This window comes from Zootoca vivipara, chromosome 10, assembly GCF_965207765.1.
Source record: "Zootoca vivipara chromosome 10, rZooViv2.hap1.1, whole genome shotgun sequence".
NCBI classification, from domain to species: domain Eukaryota; kingdom Metazoa; phylum Chordata; class Lepidosauria; order Squamata; family Lacertidae; genus Zootoca; species Zootoca vivipara.
In genome coordinates, this window is record NC_142593.1 from 41,050,393 (window position 1) to 41,072,575 (window position 22,183).

The window sequence follows — 22,183 nt, forward strand, 5'->3', positions numbered from 1 at the left end:
AAGTTTAATGTGAAGGGTGGGGTGTGCTAACATCAACATTTACTAAACCTAAGTAAGAAAAGGGAGTGGAAGATTGTGGCAATATATATCCTCAACGTTATAGAAACCAAGTTTGCATTTGTTCTGGGGAAACCTTATAAATTTGAGGGAGTGCAGTGTATAGTTGCTAAGAGGCTGAACTACAGGAAGTTTCTAGTTCAAATATTGCCTCTGCTCTGCTGTAAACTGAATTAGCAGAACAGTTCCAAACAAATTTATTCCGAAGTAATACACTTTTTCTTTTTTTTGAAAGAGGGCTATACTACCTTCTAATTTAAAAGTATGATTGCATCCCAAGTGACTTTGGGTAAGTTACTCTCTCCTGGGCTAAAATGTGCATATGAGAAAAGTTACTCTAAAGAAAGAAAACAGACTTTGTTTCTTGGTAATATGATGCAACAGGCACTATCTTAGAAGAAAGAGGGTTTCCCCGCACTATCGTCTTACACAGGAGGGAGTGGGTATTTTAAGCCGGCACCTGCCGCCTGCAGTTTTCGTAAGTGCTTGTGTTAGTTTTAAAACAAATAAAATTCTGCTGATTGCCTGAAGGTTCCTTAGAGTTAATCAAAATATTTTAATGAATTAAATCAGCTAAATGTTGTCGCCCTAACAATATGGTTACAAGATTGCTGTAAAGGGATGTGGATCCGAACCCCACATTGGGCAGAAGATTCTTACATCGGAGGAGGTTGGACCAGTAGATGAACCTTGAGGTCCCTTCCAACTTTACGATCGCAATAATGGCCTGGCTGGGAGATACCTTTCTCATCTGATTGACCATAGTTTCTGGTTTGGACATAATGAGAAACTATGGTTAGTTAGGTCAAATCCCATTTAGAATAAAGCAGGGAAGAAGCAGTGCAAGGACAACACACAGGGACAAGGCTTAAGCCTGTCTCAGTTTATTAAGTAAAAAAATTCCTTCAGTAGCACCTTAAAGACCAACTAAGTTTTTAGGGAATAATAATAAGAATACTGTTAAATAAGAATTGAAAATGGAAATCGGGGCAGGGGGGAGGTCGGGGAGGCCCACACAATGTTTATAGAAATAGAAATAACAATGATTTTTTTTCTTGTTTTTTTCCTCTTTTTCTCTTTTTTTCTTTTTTGGGGGGGTTATTTTTGGGGCTTTTTTTCTTTGTTTTTTTTTCTTGTTTGGATAAATGGTTGGATGGACACCCCCCCCCCGTTTCCTTCCTTGGAGCCTCTTGGTGGCAGGGGGGGGGCTCCAGGGGTGGGAGGGAGGGGTGGGAAGAAATTCAATCATAAAATGAAACACTGTCGACTGCCCGCTTTTCGGGGGACCCTCTGGTGGGAGGAGAGGGTTCTGGGAGGGTGGACAGAAGTCAGTGGAAAGTATGCTATGTATTTTTATGTTTGTTCTCTTTATTATATAAAATCAATAAAATATATATTAAAATAAGACCAACTAAGTTTTTATTTTGGTATGAGCTTTCGTGTGCATGCACACTTCATCAGATACCTTATTAAGCTGAGATATATACAGCCAAACCAAGTCAACAAATGTGATTTGTTTAAAATGTTCTAAAGCACAATATTACTGACTCCAAATTCTGATTATTGACTTCAATTTTAATTAAGGCAGTTTTGTTCTGCTTGTCGATCCTTCCTTTACTTTTCTGAAAGCAGCACATTTCCATAGATATGTTGCAGGCAGCAGAAGCAATGGTGCTGCCAGATTGTGAGGTGGTTTGGGGCGCCAGCGTCACTTCCTTTCCCCCCAGCCTCCTCATGCTGCCCTAGTTGCTCCTTCCTCCCTGCTTTCCAAGTAGCGGGGAGGTAACACACTGGCTATATGGTTTTTCCTTTGGTTTTGCAGTGGGGAGGGGATAAAGGGAAAGTAACCTGCTTGTTACCTTCCTGCTACCTATATGGTAAGAGGAAGTGGGGCGGGGAGAAAGGGAGAAAGGGTTGGCTTTTCCTTCTTTCCCCCAAAACAGAAGAAAGAAAAAGGGGCATATTCTTCCACCACTCCTTACCTGCCATGTGGGGAGTGAACAGTGTTAGCATTTCACTCCTCCATTGCTGGGTGTGTGGTGGTTATATCACATGTCTGTGTTGACTTTCTAGGCTTGGAAAGTGTGAGAACGGAAGCTAGTCTTCCACTCTATAGTACTGTTGTACTTTCTTTCTTTCTTTCTTTCTTTCTTTCTTTCTTTCTTTCTTTCTTTCTTTCTTTCTTTCTTTTTCTCTATCTCTCTCTCTCTCTCCCTCTCTCTCTTGGAGAAGGAGGAGAGACGCCATGATTGCTTTGTGCTGTATATATTGCTTAATAAATACTCCGAATGCACACAGTCTTCTGATATGTGTCGCTGGAAGCGTGCCGGGACTGAAGATTTATGGATGTCCCGAGCTGCGCTTCATAAGGAAGACGCCCAGAGAGGTTTGTCCCATTTCGGGGGCTGCGTGTGCCACCCCCCCTGGCGTGTTTCGACAAACAGATCACTTTTTCTAATATTGTTTTCAGTGCTTTAGGTAGAGATGGTTAGTGCACCAGCTTTGCAGAATTAAATATACCAGGCATGACTGTCTGCAACATCACTCAGACTTCTTTATTGCCTGCTCTGTGAAATGTGTGTGTTTTTTTGGAGGGGGGGGGAGGCAGTCCAGGGACTATCACTAGTCTGACTCTAGTGGTGCCACTGAGAGGAAGGAGGCTTGCTTGTGTGCTAATGTGCCTGCCTGTTCTTCTTGCTGTTGCAGTTTATATTGTACCGCGTTAAAAATTCAAACATGAAGACACCCAATAAAACCGCAATGTAAAAATGAAAACCGCACTCCCTTATGGGTTTTCAACTTCCCTAACAGTGTTCTCAGGTGAGGGATTCTGGATTTGAAGGCATTCTTCCTTTCACTTGTGAAAGCACCAGGGTCTCCCTCTGAGCACTCGTTGGCATGAACCAGTAGATTTGTTACCCGGCTTGAGGGCAAACCTTTTGTATTACACATAGAATTAAGGTTTTGTGGTCATGGAATTCCCACAGCACTTTCACGGGATTATAGGTTTTAACTCTGAGGTTTGGCCCAATTCCACATGTGAAGTAATTCTTTTTTGTAGGCCAAAGAATTAGCTGGAAACTTGTTTCGGACCGGTTCTGCTGTCTTACCTGTATGTTCCAGTAATTTGTTTTTCCTTTGGACAGGTGGATGGAGGGATGCTCATCTACAAGCATGCAAATAAGGAGGCAGTTTCTTGGAATGAACAGGATTATTTTACCTTTACAGTCTCCTCCCCACCAGCAGCTCTGGATCCTCAGGTGTTTCTCATTAATATTTCTTACGAAATTAAAGGACATGATCAGACCACTCAGCTACTTGCAAATACAGGTAAAACCAGTATATTGCTGTCAATCACATTTGTATGATTGAGGAACTCATGACAGCCCACATAAAGTTGCCCCTTTCTCATAAAACTAGAACCTGGGGCCATCTAAGGAAGCTGAAAGTTTGACAGTGAATAAAGTACTTCTTCATATAGTGCATAGTTAAACTATTGTTTGGCGATCACTCGTAGCCGAGTAAGATTGTCTTCCATAAACACGGTTTTAACAATGAGTCCATAAGTGACTGTGGAGGCCAATTCTGGATCCACACATCCTTCCACAGTGGGGACACTGGTTTCCAGGTGGGAGTTGATCACAGTGTGGATTTGCCAAGCGTGCCTTCCTCTTAGCACGTTTCTCCCTTGCGTCTTGAGATTGAGTATCTCCAAAGCCCATGACACCTTTGGTAAAGGCTGTTCTCCAACTGGAGCGCTCGCAGGCCAGTGTTTCCCAGTTGTCGGTGTTTATACTACATTTTTTTAGATTTGCCTTGAGACAGTCTTTTAACTTCTTTTGTTAAACTATAGGCCACGGGTGGCACTGTGGTCTAAACCACCGAGCCTCTTGGGCTTGCCGATCAGATGGTTGGTGGTTCGAATCCCTGCAATGGGGTGAGCTTCTGTTGCTCTGTCCACTGCAGCGGGAAGGTAAACGGCGTTTCCGTGTGCTCTGGCTTCCGTCACGGTCCTCCTCCATGCGCCAGTAGCACTTTATTCATGCTGGCCACATGACCCGGAAAGCTGTCTGCAGACAAATGCTGGCTCTCTGAGCCTGAAAACGAGATGAGCACCACAATCCCATAGTCGCCTTTGACTGGACTTAACCACCCAGGGTCCTTTTTTTTATAGTTAAGCTATGGAATTTGCTTGCATAAGATTTAGCCACCAGCCTAAAGGTAAAGGTAAAGGGACCCCTGACCATTAGGTCCAGTCGTGACCGACTCTGGAGTCGTGGCGCTCGTACAGCTTCCAGGTCATGTGGCCAGCATGACTAAGCCGCTTCTGGCGAAACCAGAGCAGCGCATGGAAACGCCATTTACCTTCCCGCTGTAGCGGTACCTATTTATCTACTTGCACTTTGACATGCTTTCGAACTGCTAGGTTGGCAGGAGCTGGGACCGAGCAATGGGAGCTCACCCCATCGCAGGGATTCGAACTGCCGACCTTCTGATCGGCAAGCCCTAGGCTCTGTGGTTTAACCCACAGCACCACCTGCGTCCCAGCCACCAGCCTAGATGGTTTTAAATCTTTACTGGAAATCTTTAGTGGGGAGAGTGTTCATGTACCCAGGTCCTCATTGCAGGCTTCCCACAGGTGTGTGGTTGGGCACTGTGAGAATTGGATGTTAGACAAGATGGGCCTTTGGCCTGATCTAGTGGGAGTCTTTTTATGGTCTTACGTTCTTTTTGTCTTCACAACTACTCAGTGAAGTAGGTTCATGTGAGAGGAATGAGTGGCTCAAGGTCATTTCATGCATGTGCAGGGACTAGAGCTCAAGGTTTGCTGATCAAATTCGAACACTTATCTACCCATTACTCCGCACTGGGTCTCCTATTTATTTTGGCTAGTTAGAGCAACTCCTCTGTGCAAATTGTTAAAAGTATAATTTGTTTCCTTCCATTCCAATGGCAAACTAAGTAAACGGCTACTTCTTTCCCAACATTTCCTAAACTCGTTCTCCCCCTGCTGCCCCACATCTCCTTTTTTAGTCATTTGTCTAGTTTCTGTTTTGGAAATTATAGATCCTGCCTCAGATAGAAATAACTTCAGAGAGAAGTTTGTGTTTCCCTACTCATTAAAATATTATAATCTATCACAGCCCTTTAAACCATGATTTCTTGCTACTGTGAATTAAAACTACTTTTTCTTTCTTTGAAAAAACAATAGGTGCTGTTGTCCATGAAGGAGGCAAGGTTTTAATTGACAGAACTAACCTAGATGGTTCAAATTTGCTCTTTAAATTACCCGAGTCACAGCGTTCTGCATATGAAGTATGGTATCAAGTTACATCATTGCCCCTGCATGGCAGAATTGTGGTGGGAGAAAGAAACATTACTAGGGAGAAACCCAATTTCTCCCAATACATCCTTAACAAATTTGGAATCACCTATATACACGATGACTCTGAATCACTCATGGACCAGTTTATTTTTGCTGTGTGGCTAAACCAGAAAGGCAAGTCTGCAGCAAAACCTGATTCTGGTGTTTTAGAAGAGACATTTAATATCACTGTTGTGCCTGTGAATGACCACACTCCAGAGCTAAAGACAAAGCAGCTACATTTGAATGTATTACAAGGAGATACAGCGGTTCTAGGACCAGAAAACCTGAAAGTGGAAGACTTGGATAACACCCCGGAAGAGATCAAATACACTATCATAAGCAATCCCCCAAATGGCTACCTAGCACTGCAGACTCATCTCAACGAATCCATCAATGATTTTACACAAGCTGATGTCGATGGTGGCAGAGTCTGGTTTGTGCAAGATGGAACTTCTTCCTCTGGGGTGTTCTACTTTAGCGTGACAGATGGAAAACACCGTCCGCTGTACAAGCTGTTTAACCTTGAGGTGACACCCATGTCTCTCACCTTGGTCAACCTAACAGAGGTGGTGCTTTCACAAGGGCAGAGCAGTGTTCCTATTACGAATGTACACCTTTCGGCGACCACAAATGGGAGAAACGCTGAGATCAGTTTTGAAGTAACAGAACCCCCCAGATACGGGCATTTATTGATTGACAGTGAGCGCGTCACCAAGTTTCACCAAGCCGATTTATATGCAGGTAGACTAGTGTATTGTATGACGGACCTCACTGCAACTGGAGATAGGCTGGGATTCACGGTGTTCACGTTGGACAGTAATCTAACGGGACAAGCTATGAACATCACGATCCAGCCTCTTGTGCGAACGGCACTTGGCTTGAATATTTCAAATAGGGTGGCTTACAAGCTAAAAGCCAGCGACCTGGATGCTTTGCAGCTGGCAAACTTGACAAACAGCAACCCCAGGTTTGAAGTGATGGTGCCTCCAGCTTATGGGAAACTGCTAAGGAGGTCATTAAGCAAATCTAAAAGTGAAGTTGCGTTCACACAGAGCGACATTGACAAGGGTGCTATATTCCTCGAGGCAGATGCCAATATGACAGGGGTTGATGTATTAAATGATTCCTTCACATTTGTACTCAGAGCAGACAAAGTGCAGCCTGCCATGGGCCAGTTTCACTATGCCATAGTGGCACATGATCCCTCGCTAATTCAGATGTTTACACCAGAAGTGCCTCTCTTAACTACTAGTGCAAACATTTTAAAGACTTACACCGTTACAAAAAATGAACCCCTGATTTTTCTAGAGGGTGACGGGCACACTGAAGCACCACGCCACACTCCGTGGCATAACCAAAATCACCAGGGGCATCAAAATGATAAAGAAGCATGGTTTAATGAGGAGGTTGCAAGGGGCAGATCTGCCTGGGCTGAGACCACCATCAAAACAAGCTCCAGAAGCACCTGGATTCAGCCCCCTCATAGCAGCAACCGACTGTTCATCATTGTACCGCTCGCCGCTGTGGCAGTTCTGTTCATTGCGAGTGCGGTGGCTGTTTGCGTCTTCCTAATGTGCCACAATCCCAAAAAGACCAAGCCTCTCGTTGCATGCCAGCCACCAGCAGCTCTCAGCAACCCAGACTTTTGCCAGGAAAGGCGTTTGACTGTCCCTGTGGTCACAATGACACCCCTGCTAGAAGGTGCAGGCAAAACAACCACCTTCCCATTCATGGCGGTCAGACAGGAGCATCTTCATCCTGTGCCAGTTGCCCCAGCTCCAGCCAAAGAAAGTCTTCTGCAAAGTAGCTGGTCTAGACTTGACCCGGAAATGATCCAGCACTGTCGGAAAACCAACCCAACTTTGAAGCGCAATCAGTATTGGGTCTAGTGTGCCATTGCATCGGCTATGGAACATGTGGGCTTCTGCCATTTTGACACTGGGTTGCTTTTGATGGTGTGTATTTATTTTAGGTTAAAATATGCATTCCCTGGTTGTTGCATCATTGGAAGCCCTGGCAGGTCAAGTGAATCTTAGTGGGCTTTCAGCTAGATCGGGGTCAGAGAACCTCAGACCCTGGGGCTGAATGTGGCCATCCAGGCAACTTTACCTGGCTTCTGGGACTCTTGCTCAACCACCCTCCTTAGCAGTCCTGCTTTGCATCCTCCCTGAGTCTGTTTGCCTGGCTAGAATGGGCCACTTCATCCCACTTTGGGTGGCTTGGCAGTAGTGGGGGAATATCTAAGGTGATGTGCCTACTTCCCAACATGCCTCAGTGCTATTCTGCTTGGAGCAGCTCGTATTTCCAGAATTAGTGCATGGAAGAGCTCTTGCATCAGGGTGAGGAGCCTTTATTCTGTTGAGTACTGCATTCTCTCATGGGTTAACCACCACATCCTAGGGGTACTTTGGGCTTGAGCCAGAAGCGGGCAGAGTCAGGCCTGAAATGAGTGAACCTCTCCTTTTCTCTCTCTGCCACCTTTTCTTTTGGTTTCTGCCCCCTCCCTTCTCTCAATCCCTTTCCCTCTTGCTACCCGCAAAGACTTAAGCAGAGGGTCACATCCTTGTCTTGCATAGTATAGAAATAGCCGGGGACAGAAGTGTCCTAAAGGCAAAGGTAGTTTAGAGGCTGAGCTTCGGGCTTAACTGATAAACTGCAAGGAGGGTGTATTTTGGGGTCTCAGAGCTACCCTAAGTCACAGGGAATTGGTGCAACATTCTGTATAGTTCATAAGCACTGTGAAGCTTCCAGATTGGCCAGGCTTTTGCCTTGTCAACAGATGTTAGAATGAAGATGGAGCCCTGATATCTAACGTGACTTGCAGGGTTTGCATCTGCCATAGTTTGCTGGTTTGGCTGTAATGGGAAGCTATGGTTTGCCCCAAACCAGGAAGTTACGAATCAAGTGGAGCACACGGGGAAGAAGGGTGTGTGCAAACACAGGGCTTTTTCAAGTATTGCCAAGTATGGTTTGGTGTGACAGCCAAACCATAAATATCTTATCAATCACATAATACTTTGTATCCTTCTATGCACATTTGTAGACTTAGGGTTTCATGGGTAAAATATGCAATTTTTGACTCGAGAGTCTCTATTTTCAGAAAAGTGTCCATTTTGGTACTTTTGCAATCAGCTGGGGAATGTGTACAAATGCTTCTATGCAACAACAATTTTTAAAAATCAAACTTGATACCAGCAGTTTTGCACCCTCTCTCGTATACCGAGCCTACTTGCTTTCAAAAAGATGTGGATATTCTCCTCCCCCACCAAAATAATGGGCCTGGTGCTAATCTCTACCACATCCTTTTGACGTTTGCACAATTGGAAGGCACAAATTGAAGACAAAACAGTGTCATTGTGATTTTTAAAGGTATTTGTTTAGGCCTGTGAGCAAGGACGCCACAATTCTCTTGAGCAGATGAAATGGATGGCATAGGGCATGTGCTATAGTGAGCCTTCACTGCTTTGTGTGTTTTTCGTTACAAATGCTGAACATAGTTAAAAAATACATGCTTCACCTCTCATCTGTATAGCAAATCTGTATGGCCGTCGGCCAGTCTGCCGCATTATCTTTATGTTTATGCCTTAGTCTAGAGCAATATATCCTCTTGTATATTGCCAAGCCTGGGCCAAAATTCTGTCTCGAGTTGCACAAAATAAGAACTGATTTAGCTTGAAAAGAGGTTCAATAAGAGCTCTGCATCAGAACAGCAGAAATGAAGCGGTTTTGTTGTATCACAGAATGTGTTCTTCGGACTACTATATGAAGTTGAAACAGAAATACACTGTAAAACGCAGCAACACACCATAACTTACCACAAGTCTGTAGAGTCAAGTGTGAGCCACCCGTCACATACTGCGGTCTGCCAGGGACTTAATGTCCAGTTTCTCTTGTCCTAGGTTGCCCACAAGATATACCTGGTGGTCTGTGTTCAGCTGTTGGGTTATGAGCTGTGGGCCACTCTGAAAATTTCAGTTCCCCACATTTCCTGATCAGTTTGTGAATTTTCTTGAGATTTTTTTTTAAGTTTTCATGAAAATTCACCAGCCCTTTAGTGCCATTTTTTCCCAATATGCTTAGTTTTATAAAGCAATTTCCCTCAATATAATGCATTTTTCGTTTGTTATTTTCACAAATACATGCTTTTCTATGCACCATAATGCATGCGCGCGCGCACACCCACACACACCCAATCATTACTTGACAGGTGAACTGCACTGAAAAAAATTAGAGAAATGTGAATTTCAAAGGATGGCTGAGTTTTAGTTCACATATTGTTTTGGAAAGTGCGGATTAGGTTTGCCTTTAAAGGCAAACTGGATCAAATTTCTCCCCCATCCCTAGTTGTGGGGGCCTGATGCCATTCATGCTTAAAATCCCACAGAAGACTTTGCTGCACAGTCAGTGCATTATTTTATTCTTGTTTGGTTGAAACTGCATTGCTGCAAGCTTTCAGTTATCATTTCTAAGAAAAATACGCTTTTTTAAAAAATTCAGGTAAGCTTTATTTGAAATGTTAAGGCGAGTATTTCTTCTAGAAATCGTAACTTAAAGTTTGCAACAGTGCAATGTAGCTACCAAAGGGTCCAACCTTTCCCTCTACTTTAGATATTGACAAAATGTGTGCTAGTTTCAAAAGGTGCAGAAAGGAGAGGTGACTGTGTGTGTGTGTGTGTGTGTGTGTGTGTGTGTGTGTGTGTGTGTGAGAGAGAGAGAGAGAGAGAGAGAGAGAGAGAGAGAGAGAGAGAGAGAGAGAGAGAGAGAGAGAACTTAATAATACATCAGAATATGTAAAAAGACAAAATAGCTTTGGGACAGTCAGCTGGTTAGCCAATGACATTTCTCATTTCAAAAAGTAACTATTCCCATCCCAAGATGTACGGGTCTAGACCCACGCATGGCACTGAGCTGCTATCATTTTCTTGTTTTAAAAGAAAAGCAGCCTGCATTGTTGCAAGACACAGCTTGCCATACACCGGAACTGCTGTTGCATTGAGAAATCTTACCAGTCTGCTATGCACTGTTGGTACAATGCCACAAAAATTGAATACTTTTAGGCTCCTCTGATTGCAAGAGGAAAAAGTAAAGCAAATGAAATGAAATGAATGAAATGGAAAAATGTTTCATTCTGGCTGGATTTTAATTTTTTTTACCTTGTAATACTGCAGCCATAAAAGTGGAAGAGGGGAGAAATTAAGACTGACCAACCCCCTCCCACATCCAGTACTTTGCTGGTTTTGCATTGGCAGTGTGGAAGTGAAAGTAGAGTAGCACTCTTGACTCTTGAGCTCCTCTGTCCTCTTACGTTTCGATTGGATTTACTGAATGTAGGGATGGTTTGGATCGGCGCTGGCAAACCACATCGATTCTGCCAAGGTTGGAAAAAGCGCTGGCACACCGCACTGAATGTCAGAATAGCATACACGAGTAGCAGGACAGGACAAGACAAGACAGGGCAGAACAATGGGGTGGTGGAAAAATACTGAGGGTCACAAGATGGGCTTAGGAGGGGTGTTTGAAGAAGAGCATGTGATAGAGGCATGGAGGCAGGAGCATGGAAAACAGTCACGTACATAATGGCGTCATGTAGGGAATTTGGGGGTGTCACCAGAGGTGTCGTATTCGTGGGCAGTTCCATATAAGGTATTACAGTACCACCTTTGGTTGTATGTGTCCTTCTTTGATCGGAAGACTGCGCCTGAAGGGTTAATCATTGACAGCATGTAAAATTGCCAATAAAAGGGGGCTCCCGGGCGTGTCTCGGGGTGGCCTTCCCGTACATCATCCTGTCATCGTCACGTCGTTCTTGAGAGCGCAACAACTGAATTACACCATACGAGCTTCGCTGCTGGCGTAGTTTCCTTTCTGAATTGTTTTTGGGGAGGGGTCACAGGACTGGAAGACTTGGGATCCTTGGGATTCATGCTTCCCCCAGATCTGTCCCCAACACATACTCCCTGTTAGTTTCTATCAGCATTGGCGTTGTCATTTCAGGGAAGGCAAGGGTTGTGAAAGTTTCTTTGGTAATGGGAAACAGGATATATGGGGTTGGGCCTCGCTATGTGAAGGCAAGCTTCTCTCTTTGCCCTCAGAGGAGGAAGCCCACCCTATCCTATGGTCCAGGGAGACATCGTCCCATGAATTGCAAGATAAATTGTTCCTTGCCCCCTGCTGCTTTTTGTTACACTGGGATTTGAGAATAGCGTTTGATTTCCAAATACCTGTCAGAATCACAAAGCTGAATTGTGATAAATTGGCTTTTGTACAGAAAGTGTATTTTATACAAGGGAAATGTCTGTTGCAAAATAATTTATGAAAAAGTGAAACTGTAATGTAGAAATGCAATATGGTTTTATTCCGCTGCAAATAAAATCTAACGTCAAGTTCCGTTGTCTTTTTGTAATTTGTAGCACATACTGAAAGCTTAGTAGGGTTTGCCACATATTATGTGCATTACATTACATCCATGCTACTGGAGGTGGTCTAAATTACCCTTGGATGCTCATATTATAGCCATGTCTTCCATTGATCCCGGGGCGAGGATACATGTACAGTGGTGCCTCACTAGACAAATTTAATTCGTTCCACGGGTCTTATAATGAAAAATTTGTCTAGCGAATCCCATAGGAATGCATTGAATTTTTTTTTGAATTTTTTTTGCCCATAGGAACGCATTAATTGAATTTCAATGCATTCGTATGGGAAACCTCCAGTTACCCCTTGCACCTGTTCTGCTGTCTTATTTATTGCTGTACTGTCAAATTAGGGGTGCCAACAATTCATTTGCTGTCAGAATGGGACCTTGATATGGCAGTGTGCTCCTTGGAGGCAACATGGATCCTGGTCCACATGAATCCTAGTCCAAACAAACATAATTCTGAGCCATCTTATCTGCCAAGTCGCAGATCCCTGTGATGTGGATCTGCTGGAAGGTGCCACAATAGAGCCAAATCCATTCCCTTCTGAGGTTGCGCCAGGACACTGACAACCTAGGAAAGACAGGTTGCAAATCAAAGAGGGGCATAATTTAGCATCCTGAGATGTGTAGTTCCTCCTTGAACAAAGCACATCCTCCTTGAACAAAGCACATACTCTCCCCAAACATACTCTCCCTCTCCTGTATGAAATTCAAGCAGTCCAAGCAGAGCCGCTTCTTGCTGAAAATAATTGTCACGACAAACACAATGGATGCTGTATTAATCAAAACTTGGTTCGAAATGAAATGAAATAGGCAGCTCTTGCCAAAACTCCCCATAAAAGTTCAGTTTCAGCACAAAGCTTTCATTCATTGCAGTCTGTGGAACCCCTGGCTATAGAACTGTTTGTGGGGGGAAAGACTTTGTGGCAAAGTCTTCAACATGTTCCTTTTCTCCACTTTCTAGAGCTGCTTCCTTGTTCCTTTGTCACACAACGTTATTTATACCTACTGTATGTGTGTGCAAATCCCACTAACCGCTGATTAAGCTGTTTGTTTGCAAGTTGAAAGGTTTAAGCTGAGTAATGTTTCCTTGACCTCGCATGGTATGAGAGACGTAAGTCTCATGCGAGGCTGGAGGGAAGGAGACGGGGAAGATTAAGTGCTGGAATGGCGCTTTTGCTGGGTGTTTTTCAGACTTCTTGGAAAGGAAACAAGTGACTGAAGGGCTACGTGAAAGGCACGGAATTTGTTGCAGATGATTGATGTTAAACCCCATGTATGCTGTAGAGTAATCCCAACATGATTTGTGTATAACATGCCGTGTAAAATACTTAGAACATTAAAAGAGAGAGAGAGAAGCAATGTAGAGAAATTTGAAGCACACCATGTTTAGTGAACAAAAGGTGAAGAAAGGGCTGCATTCAGAGGAGTAGATTATCATAGATTCATAGAGTTTGAAGGGACCCCAAGGGTCATCTAGTCCAACCCCCTGCAACGCAGGAATCCTGCCCACAGATTGTGGCAGCATGGTGTAGCAGTGGTTGGAGTGCTGGGCTGGGACCCGGGAAACCTGGGGGTGAGCAACCTTTCTTCAGCCTGAGGACAGCAATCCATTCTGGGCAGCCTTCTGAGGGCCACATGTTAGAGGTTGATGGGGCCAGAAGCAATTGTGGGTAGAGAAGTGAATGGAGATTGTATCTTTATACAGTAGGCTAGTTTCTTTATGGTGTTTGTTATTGAAAAAGTACTATAATGCATTAATGTCAATTTTTGTGACTAATGCATTTTTTTCTGTTTGAATCAATTTTTTTCTGTTTGAATCTGATTTAAGCAGTTCTTTAGTCTGAAGTATTGACTCTTCCAGTAGAAGAAAAATGTATTTTCCATGGCTTAGATGCTGCTAACAGTAAATGTTGTGTATATTCTGGAACTTTCTTTTCCTTGAAATAATAAAATGTATTGGAATTGCCTCTTTTCTTTCCAACTTACAGAACATTAATGAACCAATCTATTTTCAGTACTCATGTTTGCATCTGTTCAATCATATGTCAGTTCTGTCCATTTGCCCATTAAATGAAATGAAATTTGAAACTCTGGAAAAAGAGGACTATACCAAGAACTGGTCCGGTATGCCAATGAGTTTCCACAGTGGATCAGACTTAAATGGATCAGTGAAAGCTCCCAGCCATTGGAACTATGATTGCTTTAGTTTGTGTGGGATGCCCAGTTTGAAGACTCTCACATGCACAAATTGGACTTTGGTCTCAGGAAGGAATGTGATACCAGTGCATCAACTGTGCTTTTGCTGCACCTGTATTTTCTCATGTTTCTCTGTGGCTGTATAGAATTATTGGACAATTCTCAACAGGATCCAGTGTGACTCCGTAAGACTCTCCTGAAGGTGTACTTATAGCGGACAGCTCAGTGGATTCTACACATTTTTTGTCCTGGACCTTGGTGGTTGGTGTGGTAATGAGATGCACCTTGTGGCTGTGGCATTGGAATGTGGATCAAGCTTCTCATCTGAACCTCTCCATGGAACCCTGTGTGGGACGAAAATGTTTTGGCAAGAAGGTAGTAATCCAGGTTCAATCCACAGAGATGACTGACATCAATACCATCCATTTACCCCTTCATGGATCGATGCCTTGTCGTGGCGAAGGGGCTTGAATAACTCAGAGAAGCTATGAGCTATGCCATGCAGGGCCACCCAAGATGGACAGGTCATAGTGGAGAGTTTTGACTAAATGTGATCCACCTGGAGAAGGAACTGGCAAGCCACTCCAGTATCTCTGCCAAGAAAACTCCATGGACAAAGACAACAGGCATATAAATTTTCAGTGCAAGACAGGAGTGCCTGGTGTGCTATGGTCCATGGGGTCACGAAGAGTCGGGCACGACTAAACGACTAAACAACAACAGTTTCTTTACACTTGCTCCTCTATCCTGCATTTGAAGAGGCATTATCAGAGTTCAGGTTCATATTCCAGCCAGGAAAGAACATTCAGGGAAGGTGTGAAAGAAGGCCAGTGTGGGGTGTGTGACATGGGGAAAGTCCCAAGGACCATACAAGGAAACTGGGAGGCCACATTTGTCCCACAGGCTTGAGGTTCCACACCCTTGAAGGATTGCCAGGTTCTGCAGTCAACCATGGAGTTCACCGGCTGGCTTCGGGAGGGACACTCATTATCTCCCAGACTAAGATACCTCACAGGGTTGTTGTGAGGATAAAATGGAAGAGGGAAGATCCAAGAAGTATGCTGCCTGGAAGCTCCTTGAAGGTAAGGTGGGATGCAGATGTATTCATTAATATTAATATGTGATTTCTTTAGTTTTCAATGGACTAAAACAGTGGAGCCAAAGAGACGGAAATGAGTGCATTTGCACTACAAATTTAAACTGGTTTTGAAATTGCTTAATCCTCATAACTTTTACTCATCTACCCTGAACTCTGTGAACTGTCATTTGGGAAGTTTGCTAATTGACAAAAAAGAAAAAGAAAAAAAAGAGAGATATTTAAATCATGTAGGAGTTCTATTCCTTCCTTAACAGATATTTCTTATCAACACACTTCCTCTTTCCAGTTAAATGTTAAGACCCTAAAGGGAAATGTATCAAAGGTTAAAAAAAAAAGTCAGTTGAGTACAGTATTCTACTCGGAAACTAGAGGAGAAATAAACAATGTGCACTAATCAGTCAAAATTAATCACTTTTTTAAAAAATTGTTTTTTATTAAGGGTTTTCTTGACACTGCAGCACTCACTGCAAAGTATGTCTCAGTAAGGCATACCTTCTGAGTATACTGCCTTAAAATAAGACTGCAAGTTCCATTGTTTTCAGTTAAATTCAGGGATTAACACTGACATTGAAATAAATGAGATATAAAAGTGGTTTAAGTTTCTATCTTGCCCAGTATCCTTCACATTGGTACATAGTTCGTTTCGCATTACTTAGATAACACAATAGCTGGCAGTGCCAAGAATAACAGACCTCAGAAGGAGATGTTAAACAAACATGGAAGAAGTCGCAGCAATTGCTCACTAATGATATGTGACTGCAGGATATTGGCATTCCTTTCTGGCATGCTCTCTCCCTTATATACTACCAGGCAATGAAGCTAGTTGCAATATGTGCTAGGTAGGGAAATAAATGAATGTGGCAAACCCACATAATCTCTGCTGCTATCTCTTAGACTGACTCTGCGCTATGTAGTTGGTGAGATGGGGCTGGGTTCGCTACAATCCTATATATCATCCGCAACTCTTAATTTTATGCTTAGCCAACCTGATTCTTATTTTTCTGCAGGCCCATAAATTTGCACAATGAATGTTCACATGACACGGAGATCAATATTACTTGAATTAAGGATCGTAATGTGGAATAGTGTGGGGTGGGCAGGTAATTTTTTCTATGGTAACATGGAATTTTCATACAGCTATAAACTCTGCTTCGGGTCATCAAAAACAACCCTGTTAAAACATAAAAGTACATTAAACCAGATGGAGAGAGACTTCTCAAGAATGAGGAGAAGGTGCCACAGGGCTTTGCAGTGAAGATGTAATTGTATTTTGTATACATTATAAAAATTATAAATAAAACATGTTCTACTTACAAACAAAACATTCAAATAGCTACCTTTCTACTGGTAGGATGGGGGCGGGGGGCATGGATGTAGTCAGGATTTTTGTCGGGCGGGCAGGCATTTGTTAGGGAAGGCAGAACCTCAGATTTGTATTGATTTTTCCTTACTGGGGGGCAGTTGTCCCTCTGCCCCCCCCCCGGCTATGTCCATGGGGGGCACAGGAAGGAAACAAAGTTGGAAGGGGGCCATAGTCGGGAAAAGGTTGGGAAAGACTGCTGTAGACTAGCTGGGGAATTAATTAACATTCCACTGGCTTTTGAAGATGCAGCTGTTTACCCAAATGTTCCCTTGATCTCTCAACCTGAGTCTCCTGTTTTAATTGCTGTGTTTGCTTTAATGGGATTGTTTTATTACTTATTTAAAGCAGCGGTGTTCATATTCCAGTGCTATTAGGAGATTGTTTTCTTTTGTATTTTAATTATGGAGGTTTATGTTTTAATGCGTGTGTAATTGGTTTTTCATACTTCGTTAAACTAATTAGAAGCCCTTTTTTGTCGTTAAGCTGCATATCCATTAATTTATGGATTCATTAATAATAAATAATGATTTAATTGGCTGAGTTCAGGTCCGAGCTGGATTTTGGGGCAACTCCTTGGATGCTGGGAGAAGGTGGGGCAGCCATCACAAGCTATCTAATCTATCCACTCAAGGCATCGTGCACACAAATGAAAGTAGGTACCACTCTTGTCTCCGCCCACCCCCAGTCATAGCTGCCAAGTTATCCCTTATTTTAAGGGATTTTCTCTTATGCTGAATAGGCTTCCTCACGAGAAAAGGGAAAACTTGGCAGCTATGCCCCCAGTGTTGAATTTATAAATGCCAGGGTTCTGAGATCATAGAATTTTAGAGATGGAAAGGACCCTGCGGGTCAACTTGTCCAACCCTCTGCAATGCAGGAATCTCAACTAGATCATACATGACAGATGGCCATCCAACCTCTGGTTAAAAACCTCCAAGGAAGGAGAGTCCACCACCTCTCATGGAAGTTTGTTCCATTATTGAACAGCTCTTACTGTCAGAAAGTTCTTCCTAGCAACTGTTATTCAGAAGCAATGCTAGAGGCATGACATATGTAGCTATGATGGGAAGTAGCCTGGATTGGAAGCTATGACTGCATGCATTGAATCCTGAACGCTGTTCCAGCTTTGATACTGAACTATTGCCATGTTTTCCTTAGCAATCTTCCCTCAAAAATGGATATAGGCCAGTTGTACATATCTTTATAAAATTAAACATCTGAAAGCTTTTGTTCCTTGGATTCCTGGCTCAAGCACAATCAGTTTGTAACAGGAGAAGAGAACGGTTAAAAAGTGCTGCACAGATCTTTTTCACGCCTATAAAAGGTGCCCCAAATTAGTCTGAATTTTGTTAGCTTCCCTGGAGTCTCTGCAGACAATGACTAAGGCTCAGGCTTCATTTCTCAGCAGTTGGATGGTGCAAGCGTTTCGAGGTTGCAATAGCCCAGCATCCTCCTTCCTTAAAGACATATGTCTGGTTGTGCAATTCAGACTTCCACTGTACAGTCTGATGGTATTAAGTGACAGATTGTTGAAATTTACAGCTGAAACACACAGTTTAGAATTTCCGGTCTCATATTGCAATGCCTTTCTCCACACTCTTATCGTAATGGAGGGAAAGAAGAAACATTTGAGAAGGATGGAAGGAAGAATAGTTTTTTTAAAAAAATTAGACAGACCAAACTGGGGAAAAGTTATGTGAATGTGAGGGATGATTGCAACAGGAATAATTACTCTTTTGAAATTGCATAAACTCTTCTGCTGAACTTTTATGCTAGTGGGCGGCCTGCCTGCAGCAGAAAGGCCACAAATGGCTCTGTCCTGTTGCCCTCCAGAAGTTGCTGAACTGCAGCTCCCATCATACCCGGGCATGGGCCATGCTTGCAGAGGCTGATGGGAGTTGGAGTCCCACAACATCTAAAGGGCCACAAGGCTCCCACCCCTGGCTAGGCAATGGCAGTATATGGCATGTCTGAATAGCAGCGGGAAAGCCTTTGGCAGAGAGTCAAATCTCATACTCTAATGACATTGTCTCGTATTCGAAATAAAATAAAATAAATTCCTTCCAGTAGCACCTTAGAGACCAAGTAAGTTTGTCATTGGTATGAGCTTTCGTGTGCATGCACACTTCTTCAGATGCACATGAAAGGTCATACCAAAGACAAACTTGGTTGGTCTCTAAGGTGCTACTGGAAGGTTTTTTTTTTATTTTGTTTCGACTACGGCAGACCAACACAGCTACCTGCCTGTAATTATATCGTATGTTAAATTTATGCTGTGGCACACCTGCCAAAATATTTGCTGCCACTGATTTTGATGATTTTCTGCAGCCAGGGCAATAACCCATTCTCCTTTGAATTTGTAATGATGTTCTCCCAGACGTCTCCCACCTCACAAGAGAGGCCAGAGAAGACAGTGCCAATCAGTGTTGACTCGAGATCTGGAGGGCCCTGGAACAAGACAACCATTATGGGCCCCCATCCCTCCTTGCTGCAGGAGGCTTTTGTCAATGGACCCCCTTTTGGCACATGGGCCCCTGGCTGATGACCAACCCTTGATGCCAACCCTAGCGCCAACTTGCCTTGACAATTTGGCCTGGACCAATGTTTAAAACAGAGATTTTTCATGCATTAAAGGTAAATGTAAAGGGACCCCTGACCATTAAGTCCAGTTGCAGACTAAACAGGAATCCAGGCTCTTTGGATGTTTGGCAATGGCATCCAAGTTCTTTTCAATATCTGGAAGACTTGCCACAGCCAAGAATGTGGTGGGAGGGAGAGACATGGAGGAGCCTTACATCATTGGTCCATGTAGCTCAGTATTGTCTCCTCTGAGTGGTAATTGTAGCTCTGTGAATGGTCAGCTATAGTTCCCAAGACTCTTTGGGGGAAGCTTTAAATGCATGGTGCGCCAGTGAAGTAAAATGTGGATTAATTTGCTTTTGTACTATGTTATTCCCATAAAATGCAAATAAACCTCATTTTCAATTAACTTTTTGTCTGCCTTCTCTGCTTCCAATAGCCAGTTTTGCCACACAAGCCATTCCCCATACTTAAACTAGCCATGAATCAGGAGATGGTGGGATGGCCTTTCCCCATTTTTTGACACAGCCATAAAGAAGGGGAGGAATGGCATCCTTCCAAGGCACTGAAAGGTCGTTCTCTTTTGGGATCATGCCCCATGGCATCAATTTAGAAGAATGGGAATTAGGCTGGGGTGGATATTAGGAAGGGGTGGTATATAGCAGGAGGAGTCTGTGTCATTCAGAATAATGGGCATTCATAAAGAGCACTGTATAAAAAGCAAAACAAAACCCAGCCATATTGAAATGCTTGACTACAAAGAGTCAAAGAGAATAAACATACTGACTGCACAGAGTTCTAATGAATATTCAGCTGAGCAGAAGTCAATCTTCAGTATGATGCCCAGATCAGATCAGATATTAGGATAGAGATCTAATAGGGAGGGTTGCAAAGACCCACACATAAAAGGAACAAAAAAGAAATAAAAATAGATGTCTTTTACACACTCGTCACAATAATACTTAGCATTTAAAGGTAAAGGGACCCCTGACCATTAGGTCCAGTCGTGACCGACTCTGGGGTTGCGCACTCATCTCGCATTATTGGCCGAGGGAGCCGGCATATAGCTTCCAGGTCATGTGGTCAGCATGACAAAGCCGCTTCTGGCAAACCAGAGCAGCACATGGAAACGCCATTTACCTTCCCGCTGTAGCGGTTCCTATTTATCTACTTGCATTTTGACGTGCTTTCGAACTGCTAGGTTGGCAGGAGCTGGGACCAACCAAGCAACGGGAGCTCACCCCGTCGCAGGGATTCGAACCGTCGACCTTCTGATCGGCAAGCCCTAGGCTCAGTGGTTTAACCACAGCGCCACCTGGGTCCCTACTTAGCATTTATGCAGCACTTTTTTTTAGCATTAAACATCAATAGCTACTAGCTCTTATGGATATGTTCTCCTGGACACCAGTTGTGGGAAACCTGCTTTCAGGCTTCCCACAGGCATCTGGTTGGCCACTGTGAGAACAGGATGCTGGACTAGATGGGCCGTTGAGCTGTTCTTATATTCTTTCTTCATATACATTGTCTTGTAAGCTATGCAACAATCCTTTAAGGTAAAGGTAAAGGACCCCTGGCAGTTAAGTCCAGTTGCAAATGACTCTGGGGTTGCGGCGCTCATCTCGCTCTATAGGCCGAGGGAGCCGGCGTTTGTCTGCAGACAGTTTTTCCGGGTCATGTGGCCTGCATGACTAAGCCGCTTCTGGCGAAACAAAACCAAAGCAGTGCATGGAAATGCCGTTTACCTTCCCGCTGGAGTGGTACCTATTTATCTGCTTGCACCTTGACATGCTTTTGAACTGCTAGGTTGGCAGGAGCTGGGACCGAGCTCACCCCGTCGTGGGGATTCGAACCACCGACCTTCTGATCGGCAAGCCCTAGGCTCTGTGGCTTAGACCACAGCATTGCAGATAGGAGGACTGAGGTTGCATGAAAAGCTTTAAGTCACTCTTTTAAGATTATCGTTTGGAGAAACAGCAGTGGGATGGAAATGGTGACCCCACACTGATAACAGGTGCCCCACTGGACCCATCCCCCTCAACGTGCACATGTCTGGCATGGGAATCTGCAAGGGGGCATGCAGCCAGCTACATGTGGAGCACATTTAGCTAGGCGTGTCTACATGCCTTCTCTTTGCAGGTGTTCATGCTCAATTTGTGGGCACTGAGGGCACAGGGTCAGCAGGGTGTGTATTTTGGGCACCAGGGCCAGCAAAGTTCGCTCACACCTTTTCCTCATACAGAAGTAAACAGGGATAGAGAAGCTGCCCTAAAGCCACCTAGTAAGTTCATGACAGATGTAAGATTTGAAGTGGGGACTTCCTTCATCATAATTCAGTCTCTTAACCACTCGCTATGCTACCTTCAGTTCAGAAAGTGAAGATGGAATAGTTACTGAATAATTGAACTGGAGGCACTGTGCCCAACATTGCGGGGGCTGCACGTGATGACTGTCGCATCCGGAGAGGCTGGCTAGGCCTCCTCCCAACATTTGTGTGCTGCCAGGCTCTGTTGGTCGGCCCAGGGTGACTTCCCGTCAGGCTGCATGGCATCCAGAGATGACAGAGTGACACCCCATCAGGCCATGCAGTGTCCAGAGATGCCGCGGGGCCTGGGGCAACATCCTGGCAGGCCATGTCATGTCAGGGCAACATCTCACCAGGCCTCCTCTCCCTCCTCAATATTTTTTGGGGGGGGGGGGGTTGAGCCCTGCATGATAGGACATGGTGGGCTGTAGAGGCCTCAGCCCTATAGAATTGGTGTGCTAAAGGAAAGTGAGGCTAACTCATATTACCCTTTGCTTTTATGAACGATGTAGGCCACAAGTTTTGCCCATGTGATGCCCTCCAGATGTTGGACTCCCAACGCCCCTAGTCAGGATGGCCGGTGGTCGAGGCTGATGGGAGTTGCAGTCCAGCAATATCTGAAGGATATGGAAGGAACACTGAACGGATAAAGAGGTTTGCATCACACTTGACCCACTGCACATCACAGTCTACTGGTATCACCACAATGCATCATTGTTTTCCATTGTTGCACAGGTCACACAGATATATTTCATAGCAGCAACTTTTACACATGCACACACATATGTTATGGCTTC

The 22,183-nt window shown here is 44.0% G+C and overlaps 1 protein-coding gene across 4 annotated transcripts in view; it reads left to right on the forward strand.

Moving 5' to 3' along the window:
* LOC118077130 (chondroitin sulfate proteoglycan 4-like) overlaps window positions 1–11,808 on the forward strand; it is a 38,431-nt gene extending 26,623 nt beyond the window's left edge. For all 4 annotated transcript variants that reach the window (XM_035100539.3, XM_035100538.3, XM_088653238.1 and 1 more), the window contains 2 exons: window positions 3,204–3,387; window positions 5,270–11,808. In XM_035100539.3, the coding sequence (XP_034956430.1) occupies window positions 3,204–3,387; window positions 5,270–7,314 (2,229 nt within the window). In that variant the 3' untranslated portion in view covers window positions 7,315–11,808. The remainder of the gene's footprint in view (window positions 1–3,203; window positions 3,388–5,269) is intronic.
* Window positions 11,809–22,183: the final 10,375 nt, after the last annotated feature.